This window comes from Tetrao urogallus, assembly GCF_951394365.1.
Source record: "Tetrao urogallus genome assembly, chromosome: 1".
NCBI classification, from domain to species: Eukaryota; Metazoa; Chordata; class Aves; order Galliformes; family Phasianidae; genus Tetrao; species Tetrao urogallus.
In genome coordinates this window covers 134,500,274-134,514,365 of record NC_136813.1, presented here as the reverse complement: position 1 = coordinate 134,514,365, position 14,092 = coordinate 134,500,274, and the positions used below count along the sequence as shown (strand labels likewise).

General features: G+C 44.7%; 1 protein-coding gene across 2 annotated transcripts in view; it reads right to left on the bottom strand.

The window, feature by feature from the left end:
• The window catches only part of WASHC1 (WASH complex subunit 1), a gene marked incomplete at both ends in the record, with an annotated part of 38,778 nt that extends 25,050 nt beyond the window's left edge, over nucleotides 1-13,728 (bottom strand). The window contains 2 exons of one of the 2 annotated variants that reach the window (XM_079538663.1): nucleotides 2,088-2,241; nucleotides 13,677-13,728. In XM_079538663.1, coding sequence (XP_079394789.1) covers nucleotides 2,088-2,236 — 149 coding nt within the window. Of the gene's footprint in view, nucleotides 1-2,087; nucleotides 2,267-13,676 lie in introns of those variants that run through there. The other variant, XM_079538662.1, reaches the window with a different exon arrangement.
• Between the last annotated feature and the right edge of the window lie 364 nt (nucleotides 13,729-14,092).

The window sequence follows — 14,092 nt, the reverse complement described above, 5'->3', positions numbered from 1 at the left end:
CTCCCTTGCACAAATGCCCTTGACGGACATTTTCATTTGTAGAATTCATACCCATCTACCATGTCAGCAACAACTCAAAGCAGAAACTGTGATGAACTAACGTGGATAAAATAATTATCTGTGGAAAGATTCCTATTTCCACAGAAAGTAAGGGAGATTCTTTCACTGCACTTTCCACAAATTACAAACTGGCTTGCCACTCTCAGAAGCACACTACCAACCCAACAGTTTCTACAAAACATTATTACAAAGATGCAGATGTTCTGATGCTGAAGTAATGAGTTTGACACACTCAGCTGAGACTGCCAGAACGAACAAGTTTCCTCTCTGTCAACACTGCAAGCATTTTGCAGATCAGAGCAGCCAGCTTCCCCAGATAAGGCAGCTCCTTCCTGGAAATGGAAGATAGAGCTGCCTTATCTCAGGATAGGGAAGAAAAAAGGTCACTCTTCACTAAAAGGCAAAGTTCTCACCTTGAAAGCTCTGCCTCTTGATTAGCATGGAACAACCAAGGTCATGGAACTTTTAATCAGATGCCTGCGTAATTACTAAATCATTATTAATTATATCAGAGAGGTAAGACCTCAGAGGAAAGGCAAAGCAAACAAAAAGCCCAATGAAGCCTTCTCTGCTGTTGGAAAAAAATTGGTAATTAAAAGTCATGAGTGCACTGAAGAACGAAGGAACAGCATCGCAGTCACTGCTCAGGACTCAGAAGTGACTTGCATACAAAACAACAGGCTTGCCTCCCTAGGGAAATTACAGGACACTGTGTTGCAAAGCAGCGAGCTTAAAAAAAAAAAAAACAAAAAACGGGGAAGGAACAGGGAGGGGGGGTTGGGAAGAGAAGGAAGAAACACTTCTATATTATCAATAGCTTTATTTCCCACAGAGAAGGACAGCACTGCCAATCAGTCCCAGGCTTGAGGGGTGGCTTCCTGATATTTGTAGCAGCTCTGTAAAGTCTTTTCCCATCCTTATGTCATGAGTTGCCATACTGAGAAGCACACGAAAGAATGAGGCCTTGTGTTCAGTTAAGTCCAGCCTACACACAGCCCTGTCCAGGAGCCCTTCAGCCCCTGTCCAAAGAAAGATTCTTCCAAAGAAAAGCCTTTATTTACTCAGTAACCTGAGCTCAGCCTTCATGATTACCCTTCCCTCAGAGGCTGTTTTTCAAAGTATTGCTATCAAAAACTGAAGGACTTCAAACTGCCCTTAAAAAAGCAATCAAACAAAGAAACAATTCAAAAGAAAGAACATATAATATTCCTAATCACACCATAATAAATCATAAGAGGCAATGATGGGCCCCACTGAAACCAAAGCAAGTGTTCTTGCCTCTCAGCTTCAGTATTGATCTTCTGGTTTCCATATCAATGATATGACATGCTGTCTCCAGGCACTGAGATATCAAAGATGGCTTCAGATGAAGAAGACACTAGATAAACTATAATTTGCAAGAAAACCCAAGAATCTTTCTGATCTGCTATATAAATAGTCTTACAGATCTATCTATGTAAAGATGACTGTGTGCAAGAAGTGGCAGGCCTGGGTTGAATTGCTGAAGACACCAGGTTAGATAGATCATGAGATCTTGATGAGAAGAACGGGCACTAATGCACTCTACTCTTGTAACAATATACAAAAAAAGAGTTCAAAAGTAGCTCAAGAGCAGTTTGCAAGTCCAGAGATCAGAACAAAGAGACATTTTCTACTCTACTGCTCCAAGTACAGTAACTCAGAAAGACACACCTTCAAAATATTTCAAATTAGAAAGTCTTCCGTTTGAAATACAACCAAGAAAGAATCAAAGGTACTCAGAGCTGAACAGCAATGCAATTTGTGGGAATCTGCAACTGAATTAGAAACTAATAACAAACAACCTCTTGCAAACACAAGACATTCAATTATGCCTAACTTTGACAGTACCTGAATCCAATAACCTTTTATTGAAGTGCATTTGGACCTTTTCTGAAATTCCACTGCTTGCCAACGCAATGCATTTTTCTCTGCATTAGCTTTATCACAGAAGTCCATTTTCAAGTGCTGAATGCTAGCCCCCCCCGCCCCTATGTGAAAGAACCCACCTGTTGAAAATATCACCTGACACCTTTTGCAGGTACTGAAGTGCATCTGCCACCTGCTGAACAGCCTCTTCTCTGCGCAAGTCTGGTTGGATCAGGGGGACGGAATATGTTTGCCCTTCCAGAAAGTGCTTCTGGGCTACGGTAGTCATTGTGCCTAAAGGGAAGAACAAAAAGAACATCATAGCAAACAGTCTTCTATTGTATCACTCTTCTACTGTATCACAGCTTTTACTTAGAGACTTCACCCTCTGCCCACCCAACTATTTTAGGAAAGTGTTTGCAAGGTCATCAACGAGCTGATGAGGAAGGCATATTTTAAGGTTGATGGATTGATTTTTTAAAAAACCCAATGTAGCTATAGTAAAGGTGGGAGCCTTTTGCTTGCCTGAATGGTCTTAGGAACCACAATTTTATTTTTAGCATGATCATTAACAATTCGCTGTTCAGTACTATGCTGAAAACAAAGGCCATGCTTTGGAGCAAAATCAGTTCAGGCTGCTGATGAAGATTTGTCAGAAATCACCCTGTCCTCTCCTCCCATTCTCATATTACAGATGGATACATTTCAGGTCATGCAACTCTATTAGCAAAACACAGCATTTCATTTTCCACTTCTGCTCCAAGAAACCCAAGAACTGCTCCCTTCCAAGAACAGCAGCTAAAAAAACAACAGGGCACGCATGTACACACATGCCCTTGCTCCAAGTAGGTTAATGAGACTTCTTCCATTCTGAGACTCCCAGGAGCAGCTCATTACTTCTGGTAACTGGCTTATTCTTTGGTAACTATCTTGAAAAAAAGACTCCTTATTTCAGGATCCTTTCACAGTCCCTCATGTCCCTTCCTCCAATGTTCCCTCAGCCTGCCTCCCATGCTTTGGTGCACAAAAACAACAAAAAGTTCCTGGGACATAGAGGAGGGTGTTGAAATTTGTTTCTCTGATCATATTAGTAACTGTAAATTCACAAATACAAACTGCTTGGACAGTCTGATCTAACAGAGGCAAGTGTCCATATATTTTTCTGAAGCTTTGCTATTAGGCCTAAGCGAATCCTTTCAAATATGTTGTCTGCATGTGTCGTGCTCACTCAGAAGACCCAGTCTACATACAGCTGCTCACTATGAGTTTTCATCATGCAGCATGCTGTACATCAGCACAAGCAAATATTCACTCAGCCGAATGGAAACAAACAAAAGCAGGATGGCAGTGTGAGGTATCAGGAATGGACAGATTTGTCTCAGGATGCACACATTCCCCTGTGGCACTTGGAGGTTACCAGGAGCTGCTCCAGGGAGCACTGCGGTGTGCAAACAGCATCATGGTTGCTGCACCCTCATTAATGACAGAGGAAGGCTCTCCCCTTTCCCAAAGGAGGGCATGCAGAGCAGGTTAAGAAATGCAGAAACACAAGTGAGGTTGGAGGAATTCAGAAAACAAGGGCCTGAAGAGATAGCTGCAGCATCAACCAGCAGCTGAGCAGGTGAAAATTACAGGGATCTTTACACACTCTTTAATTTCTCTGCCTTGCTGCACAAAAGGCAAGGCTATTAGATTAGATGAGCCTGCAGCCATTCCTGCAGCACCCCCCTCTGAATTCATCATTTTTGATCCTACTGTATCGGCTAGGAAATACCATCTCGAAATGTGGTATGTCTTTTTTTTTTTTTTTTTTTTTTTTTTTTTTAAGCAAAGTGAAAAAGGAGAAGGAAACCAAGGAGAGCCATAGACAACAAATTTGCAAAATCAAGCCCAGCCATCAGAAGGCTTGGCGCTGCCGCAGGAAGCCCGGGCCCATTCTGTTTCACTTCATGCATCACTGGCAGCAGGCTCTGAATCCACCCTCTTTAGCAGCAATGTTTGCACACTGATTAGACTTCGTGACTGTGCCTATTCAGCAGACAGGAAATTATTATTTTGACTTGTAAAGCATACAAGTTAATCTGAAAAGGAGGGCGGCTAATTCTCAGATGGCGTTTTTTCATTTGCTGACCGTAACCAAACTTGAATCCTTTTGATTTCAGATCTCTGACCAGAGTGACCGAGTGGAACAAAGCGACAGGAGAGCACAGGGAGCGTGCAGCTACAACATACTTCAGCTTCAGCAGCAAAACAAGTTTATGATCCTGCCTGTCACCGGTCACAACTCATTCGTTGCATCGATACTGCTGAGTTTCGCGATGCCTATTTTAAACTCGGATCAGTTCAATGACCCAATTTACTGCAGCCAGAGAAACAGCTGTAATTGCCCAGCCATGAGACATAGCGGGAAGCGGGGGCAAGAAGGGGATTTGTTAAACTTGCTTATCAAAACCATTACCATGTAATCCTGCCCCAGAGGATAACAAGGGCAAGCTTCTCACCTCAGGAGCTAGATGAGATTATTCAGCCCCAATATCATTTCCCAGATTCTCACCAATCCTAATGCTTTCGGTGACCTTTCTAAAGCCACACTCCATCCAGCAGCCAATGGACAGAAGCCCATGCTCTGAAGCAGCACTTCCCCAGCCACTACCAAGCTGTTTCTCTCCTTGCACCCAGAAGCTACAGATTGCCTTTCAGGTTCCAGTGCCTTGTAAAAAACAAACTCACACTGGTGGAGCAAAGTAGGAAAAGCCCGAGGTGTTCCTGCTTGTGTTCTTATTATTTTGGCAATGAGCAAACTTCAGCTTCACAGGCTCTTGACACAGCCTCTCACATGAGCTCCCCATTCTCACCTTTCCTAAAAAAATCCACCAGACTGGAGAGATGTGGCAGACTCTGTAAGAACCTGCTGTCAGATACAAGAGACGATTCTTTCTGTGCAAGGTAACAAATAACAAGTTTAAAGCAAGAAGGAGCAAAAACAGCATCAGCTTTCTAAATGACCAGAAGGGCAAAATCCCTTGCTACAGCTGTTATTACATCTTCTGAGCAAACCAACTGGGGAAGCAAGCCAGTTTTACAAGCACTCTGAGTAATGCCTGACTGTGTGCTTAGAATAACAGCAGGACTGCTTCTTCCAACAGAAGGGGCCTCCAGGTACAAGGAAGATTTTAATGGGAAAAATTCAAAGTATTGCCAACCAAAGGCAGGAAGGGAAGCAAAGACCAAATGTCACTCAGCAAGACCGATTCCTCCTTGATCACAGCCATCAGTGTAGCAAAAAAGAAGCAGCCAATCTCCTTAACCATATTCCATTATCACAATCAATAATTACAAAAAACCAAAGTGGCGCAGAGGAGAAATATCTCAGCTTTCCCATCCTGCCCAACGGACACCAAGCCTTCACTTAACACACACCAAAGATACAAATAAACTCTTCACGTCTTTCACCCAGAAGTGCCTTCCAGAGGAGCAATAAACTGGTTTCAGTATCATTCCAGATTTTTAGAGAGGAGCTAGCATGTGTCAGCAGAAAGCACTGCATCCTGAAATTATGAAGGCAGGCCAACAAGAAATGCTCTGACGCTGCAGTGAGAAATGGGCATATAAAACCCCAAGGCAAGTATGATTCAGAAAAGCAGATGTCAGATCACCCAGGAGATTTCATCATTAGTGGTATGACCACCTGTGGGCCACACAAGGCAGAGCAAGCGGCACGGAGGCTCTTTTTTTTGTGATCAAAGAGGCTCTGGAGAAGAGCTGAAGCATCTGGGAGCTCCAGCCAGTTTTTATTCAATTATTTTTTCTATGTCAACTTTCAAGATCAAGAAAAATGCATTCTTGTGTTATATAATAACCACATTTGCCTTATTAAGCTGCAAAGAATGAGAAAATGATTGTTTTCTCACTGCACCTCCTGCTTACGTGTGCGATATCCTGATTTGGAAGTTCTGGCTTGAGCTAGCGATTATTCACATTTGCACTGCTGCCTGAAGCTGTGCCTTTAACCTCAAGTAAGCTGGGATAAAGGCTGTCAGAGCTGCTGACTATCTTCTATGCACAAAGCCAGTCCCTTCTCAGCTCCAACACTCGCTCTAGCAAAAGCTGATGGAAACAACAGCAGCAGGAAAGGCAACATAAGGCTCTCACAGACTGTCTTATCTTTCCAAAAAACTTGCACCAGGATACATACAAGCTGAGCATTCCAGGTTTCCCAGGTATCTGCAACCAGTCAGACTATTCAACCACCACAGCCAAGTCTAATAAATACTCCAATGGCTGCAGATAGACTTGCAGCTCTCTGAAGCCACTGAAGAAATCATACAATTGATCACTCCAAGTAGAGAAATACTCCTCCTACTTTGCTCCCTCTGAGACCAAGAAAGAAACTCCTTATACAGAGGCTAAGCCCAGGAGAACTTGTTACACAGCAAATAGAGTCTGTAAGAGAAGGAAAACTCCTTCAAAATAAAGCTCCATGGAGGAGATCATTGAGATGATTATCTGCAAACAAAAAAAAACACCTCACAACCTTATAAAACCTTAATTCTATAAGGGAACACAAACAAACACACGGATTAATAACTTGCCTTCCCTCAGCACAGGGAGAGACTGCTATATGTACAAGCACTTATCAGACATGTACTTAGCTGCAAAAATGAAGGAGAATAAAAGCAAGCCACCAACAATACTTGCTTCCTTAACATGCTCCAAGGGATAAAAAGGGGTCAGGGGAAGAACAGCACTTAAATACTTCGGAAAAAAAATATCAGTGTGTGTTCTTCAAAGATACAAGAGCTGTTTCAGAAATTGCTGTGCTGCTGCTTCTATCTCTGCACTGGAAAGGCAGAACCGAGTAACAGCCTTTAATTTCCACATGCAGTAACAGCCCCAAGAAGAAGTGACACACTCTTCTAGCCCTCTGCCTCCCCTTTGTAGGTCTCCAACAAAAGATCAGTGACTACCTGCAAGGACACAGAGACGAGAAACATGCAATAAAGTCTGCAGTGTGCAATAAAGATCCTCCACCACACCATCACCAGCAGGATGGTTCCATGCTGGGAACAGACCAAGGCACAAATGCACTGTGGGTTAAGGTTAACACCCAGAAGATGGAACAGAGACAGATCTGGGGTACAGCTTATCACACTGCTCTGTCTCCTTTAATAGAAGAAAGTAACATCTGTAACTTGGTATGTATTTCCATGAGGTGAGGGTTTCATCACAGCCCCTATGCTAAGTTTTTTTTTGGGGAGGGTCAGAGGGGGAGGGAGGAAGAGAGAAGCACTTTGTTAAGAGGATGAAAAGTCTATTTATATTTTTTAATTAAACATGTTCTACAGTGTTATTAAGCAGCAATCAAAGATGCAGATGGTGCTGATTTGATTGGTGAGAGGTGCACTGTGCTGAATATTAAGGAAGTCTGCCCCTATAAATAGGTCTAATCACCATCTGAAGGCTGGAAGGCAGTGATGAAAGAAAGCATTAATAAGACCATAATTAGGCCCCGTAGCAGGCTGTATTCCACCAGGGTGCTCATGTTACTCGACATTTCTCGTAGTAGCATCCTCAAAACTCCATTGTAGACATGAATGTTTTGACTCAAGACCTGTAGTAGCTATTTTGACAAAGCTATGAAGAGTAGGGTTCCTCCATCGTGGCAGGGCCTGGTGCCTGTCAAGATTTTATTCACTTCTGGACCAAAGGAGCTCTCAGTTCCAGCCGTTCCCACTCTGCCTACTCTCAACCAGTGAATTGGAGCTGCTCAGCCACAGAGACAGGCTGGATACTGAGCAGCTTTGGATGCTATCACTGTCTCTCAAAGGAGCAGAAAACATAAAGGCCAGATCTCTATCACAAAGCTCACCCAGCTGCAGCTGTAAAAACCATGTTCAGTTCTGTGCTCCAGTGTTAGAAAGTGAGATACTCAGGATCAACTACCTCATACTTTCAGCTTGGCTTTGTGGGCCAGTATCTTGCTAGGAAATGGTGGGAGCAAAGTGATGTCACCTCATCAGTCCTAGCAGCAGCTGGGGGAAAAGTTTTTTGTGCCACTCAGGTTAACAAAGCCACTGCTAACCACCACACAGTTCTCCATTTCCACGTGGTGGGGACCTACTGGCAGTTGGCACTGCATGGTGCCGTGCACATGCAGGCACTATGCAATCATCATGTTGCACCATAAGACATGGTCAAAGACCTACAATATCATTGGCTACTTCTGTTTTTGTCCTACTCTGGTCTTTCTGGATTAAAAGACAATCTCATCTGTACGTGACCCTTCCTGAGTACTCAGAGCTACCAAAAGAAAAGCACTGGCCTGACAAAAAATTTTCTGGGGGAATCATGAGCACTGAACATAACGTAGCCTTTCTCAAGACCACAGAGCCCGTTAAAAACTTTGGCTCTAATACTCTGATTTGAAAGGAACAGTAACTATTGCAGCTACTCAAGACAGATGAAATCTAGGAGCAAGGTGACATTAAGGTAAAGACACTACTGATAGGTAAATAATGCACATAAACTGAAGGATTTGGTTTCCCACCAGCAGCATTAGCCCTTGGCTCAAATAAGTGTGTGCCTGAACAAATCCACTAGCACACTGGGTGATCACTTTCAAATTCAAATTCTCTCCCTCTTCCCTAAAAACTGCTCCAGCACACTTAAACTGGTTGTTTTTCCACATGCTAATCTTCCCTATTCCACTTAGTATGAAGAATAAGAGTCGAGATTTAAGATCTTTGAGTCCAGCTTTACAATAGCATATGGCAACTCCCAGGCAAATGGCACAATACTTGACATTTAAAGTTGAATCACATAAAATCAGATGACATTAGCTCTCCAGAAGACAGACAAGAGACTATTTTGTAAACAGAAACTGAACAGCAGACACTTAAAGAATTCAGAGCTGCACTTCAGTTCTCTGAGCTCCACAGGCTACGATAGCCTATAAGCCATTATTGTCTTCACAGTAACCTTTCCTCTTAACACAGAGCTTTGCTTTGAGAAGCACAAGCAGTAGCCCTCACTGCCACAAGGACAGAGCTGTGTCATCTCGCTGAGAAAGTCTTGGCCTCTAAGCTGAGGCTGAAAACAGTTTCCTTCAACTGGATACATGAAGCTCATTTTGATGGACAGACGTAGATATCTATTGTTAATCAGACAAGGCACTCTGCTCAACACCCTTGGCTTTCATCATTAATGGAGTCAATCAGGTACTCCAACAAATAATTGATCTTATGCTAAGGCAGCCATCTAAATTTGACCAAAAGCACAGTGTTCTAATTACCTGCCTCACCCATCTTCTCTCCCTTAACAAAAGAATACTAAGTAACTAGCTTAGATCCAACTACAGTACAGGCATTTCAATCAAGCTAGTCCCAGCCCAAGCATCCCTACACATCATTCACTCAGTTTCCTAAAAGGAGGCACTTTGTTTTTTGTATGCCTAAACAACACAACAGCTACAGGCTGTGCCTAACGTCCCTTTGAGGTCCATTTCCTTGCAGTAAGTTCTCTTAAATGCTGGAGCGTTTCCACCAGCAGGCCAGCTCAGGACTGCTGCAGAGGTTCCAGCTGAAAGTTTGGTTCAGAAAAAAAGAGAGGCTGCCTTCCTTTACTATCAGACCACTGCAACAGGTGCATAATCCAACAGCCATACACTTTCCCAAAGTGTCCTGGGTGACGAGTTGACAAAAAGCTGGCTCAAATGAGAGACATCTGAAGAATCAATAACCCACTAAACAATCTGCTGGATGGACTATTTTCTGGCAAGGGTTATCTCGTGAAGGAGTCCAAGCAGAGCTGAGTAGCTGCAGAAATTGATTTGTGAGTGATACAAATGATTCCCTTCAAGCACAGTCACAGGAAATATCGTAATTTCAGACATAATCCTCCTCTTCCTCTGCACAGTATCTTTAGTCTTAAAAAACAAAAAAATCCCATTGCTTTCAGGCTTATCTCAGTACTAATTTTCCCCAACCCTCAGTTCCTACCATGCTCTTTCATGACTTAGGCCGATCATGTGGTGACTACAGCTACCTGGTACTACCAAACCTAGAAGCCTGACTGCACAGCAATCCCCAGCGATTATCTGCTCCGTTATCCTGCCAATGAACTCCAGAATCGAGAGAAAAGAACACCGCTTTTCATCTGAAAGAATGAAGATTAAAAACTCAGTTTGAATATCCAAAATGATGGAAGAAGGACGAACGACAAGAACAGCCTGTGCTGCTCTGGGAGTGCTGCAGGCATTTTTCTGCCTGAGGGCTCTGGAGGCGTGGCTGTTCCTCCCTAACCAGAGCATTTCAGTAACAAAAAGGCATTCTGGGCAGCCCTTACATCCCAGCTTGCTACTCAGAAGAGACAGACTTAATTAAGTATCACGAGAGCTTGTCAGCCTCTAGCCAACCTTCCTAGAAGAAATCTGGGGAGAGTTGACCAGAGCATCTCTGATTCCCAGGACAACCGAAATGCACAAAGTCTCTACAAAGACATGCCAAAGTCAGTTTGCTTCCAGCCTTTGCTCCTGGCAGGAGCAGCACTACCTGCTTCACTTCCTTTCTCTGCTCAAGGAAGTCTCTCAATTTCAATGGACAGGCAAGAAATAGTGATACTTTCAGCTTGTAACCTAGGAGAGGTCAGTACGGTCTACAGAACATTGCCAGCAATGCCCACTGCACAACCTAAATGAGACAAATAGGTCATCTTCAGCCAGCTGACATTTGACTTAATTACACAAAATGCCACCACCACAGCTGGTACCATCCCATATGCTTTGCCGGAAGCTAGGCTGCAGAAGTCAAGAACCAGCCTACTCTCCCCTGGGGATGGGGGAAAGCCTCTGGGAAAACCTACGTGCTCTACAACCACTCAGCACTGAAACCAAACCACAGAAATTGAGGCATAACACAGCTTCTGTTCTGTACTACAATAAATACCAGAAAGTGCTCATCTGTGCTAGATGTGGATTCACAATGTTCACCACATCCATCAGCAGCCTTTCTTCATATGCACTGCTACATCTAAGACTCTGTGATCTTTTTACCGTTTACTGCTAATTCCTTTATTTTGAACAAATTAATATAGTAAATGCATTTATCACAACAATGTTTGGGTTCACTTGCAAGCAGTAACAACGTGGTTTTATTTAACCAACAACTACACCACCACAGCTACAAGGTCATGAGTGGGGAATGCTGCCCTTGTGCAACTTAAAGGCAACACGTATTTAAAATGATTTGGCAGTCCTCTAGATCGTGTACTGTGCTGACGCTCTGATGGATGACTACAGATTACATCTATCACCTGCAGGATACTTTGAACTAGTTGATGGTGCACAGTAATCATAGAATGGCTTAGGTTGAAAGGGATCTTAAAGACCATTGAGCTCCAACCTCCATGCCATGGCAGGGCTGCCATCCAGAAGCTCTGGCTGCCCAGTGTCCCATCTAGCCCGGCCCTGAATGCCTCCAGCAATGGGGGCAACCAAAGCTTCTCTAGGCAACCTGTTCCAGCGCCTCATCACTCTCTAAGTGAAAATTTCCCACTGACATCTAATCTTAATTTTCCATCTTTTAGTTTAAAATCATTCCTCCTTGACAATCACCTCCCTTGCCCTACTGGCCCCCTCTCTATTGATGCAGCTCTGGATACTGTTGGGCTTCCAGGCTGCAAGTGCACACTGCTGGTTCATGCCCAGCTTTTCATTCACCAGAACCCTCAAGTCCTTCTCCACAAGCTGCTCTTAATCTTTTAGTTCTTCTCTCAGTCTGCAGACATATCTGGGATTGCCCTGACCCAACTGCAACACCTTGCACGCAGACCTGTAGAAACTCACTATGTTCTCGGGGGCCCACTTTTCAAGCCTGTCCAAATACCTCTGGATGGCATCTCTTCCTTCTGTTGTGTCAGCTGTACCACTCAGCTTGGTGTCATCTACAAACGTGCTGAGAGTGTACAGGATCCCATCATCTATGTCACTGATAAAGGTGTTAATAAATACCAGTCCCAAGATTGCCCTCTTGTGACTGGCCAATCACTGCCCTCTTGTGACTGGCCTCCATCTGAACACAGAACTGTTAACTAAGAGATAAAGATTGTGTGGGACCACATCAAAGGCCTTGCACAAGTCCAGGCAGATGACATCAGTTGCCCTTCCTCTGTCCACCATAGTCATCACTCCATCATAGAAGGCTACCAGATTGGTCAGACACGATCTGCCTTTGGTAAAGCCATGCTAGCTGCCATGGATCACCTCCTCATCTTGCATATGCCTTAACCTAACTTCCCAGATGATCTGCTCTATAATCTTCCCAAACACAGAATGACACTCACCAAGCCTGTTGACCCCTTCTTCCCTATCTTAAAACGGGAGTGATGTTTCCCTTTTTTCAGTCACAGGGGACCTCACCCGACAGCCATGACTTTTCAAATGTGATGGAGAGTCATTTGGCAACCACAGCAACCAGTTCCTTCAGAATCCTGAGATGCATGTCACCTGGCCCTATAGATTTGTACGCATTTAATTTCATGAGATGGTCTCAGACGTGCTCTACCTTTCCAGTGGGAGGGATTCTGCTTTTCTAACTCCTGCCTAAAAGTTCAGGGTCATGTGAAATGTATGAAGCCTGGCAGTGAAGGCAGAGGCAAAGAACTCATTACGTACTTCAGCCTTCTCCATGGAACCTACTTATCAGGAGGAGTACACTCTCCTTTGCCTGTCTCTTATGAACAACATATCTAAAGAATCCTTTCTTGTTATTTTTCACATCCCTAAGTTTAATTTCATCTGCACCTTGGCTTTCCTGATCCCATCTCCACACATCCAGACAGCATCCTTATATTACACCCAATCCACTCATCTCTGCTTCCACTGCTTATATTTTTCCTTCTTTTTCCCCTCACCTTGATGAGCACATCCTTTCTCAGCCATGACAGTTTCCTGCCTAATTCGCTTGACTTCTTCTGCTGAAGAACAGAGAGCTCCTGAGCACTCAAAAATGTATCTTAGCACACTGCTAGTTCTGTTCTGTTCCTTTGTTCCTAGAGTTTACCAGAGGATCCCATCCAATAATTCTCTAAACAGCCTGAGGCTTGCTGTCCTGAAGTTCAGGATCCTGACTCCACTCTTTGTCAGGCCCGTGATCCTCAACATCACAAAATCAACCACAGCACAGTTGCTGCATCCCAGACTGCCTTCAGTCTTAACCTCTTAGATGAGCTCCTCTGCATTGGTGAGCACAGGGTCCAGCAACGCTTCACCTCTAGCTGGTATGTCCAATACTCGGACCATGAAGTCATCTTCAACAGGCTCCAGGTGTCTCCTGGATTGCTTCCATCTGGTACTCAGAATAAGGCAGAAACCCCACAACTGTGCTACAGTGTATTAGCCACTTTTTGAATAAAAATGACTTAACCCACACTCTGCAGCCTTTCAGCCCAGTCTCAGACACTTTCTCCTCTTTTTCATGCCAGCCTTCTGGCCACAGCACCCAGCTCCCTGTCCCCACAGCAGAGAGGCAGATGCAGGAAACTTTTACACGCTCTAACTCTTTGCAGTTGAGTGCAACATAAGTCCCAGAAAAAGCGTGATCCCTGCACGTAACAAGCATGCATTCAGCCAAATCGGGGCTCTCATTTCTGGACCAGATCTCTCTTGTGGGGTGACGGAGCACTTCCCTGAACACAACAGAGGTGAACGACGTTACCCACTCACCTCTACGCACAGCCCCGAGCCTCAGCTCGGCCCTCCCGGGTGCCCCGCGCCAGCTCTGCGAGCCCGGCCGTTAAAAGGGCAGAGCCGCGCGGCAGTGCGCCAGATCCGGCACTTCGGACACACTCAACCCACGTGTGAGGAGCAACCCAAACACGGACCCGACCCCACGGCCCAGCCGAGCGCCCCTCACCTGCCGCCAGCCGGCCACACCCCAGCAACAAACAGGAAGCAGCGCCGAGCCTCACTTCCGCCCCTACTTTACATCACTTCCGCCCAACTTAGGAAGCCCCTCTGTCTTTGGAGCGCTCGGCTGACGCGAGGGGAGAGGGGTGGGGATACGCATGCGCGCGGGGAGGGTGGGGAGAGAGGCGCGAGGCGCCTGGCTGAAAGGACGTTCGTTGTGTTGTGGCGTCCTGCAGTCCTAGC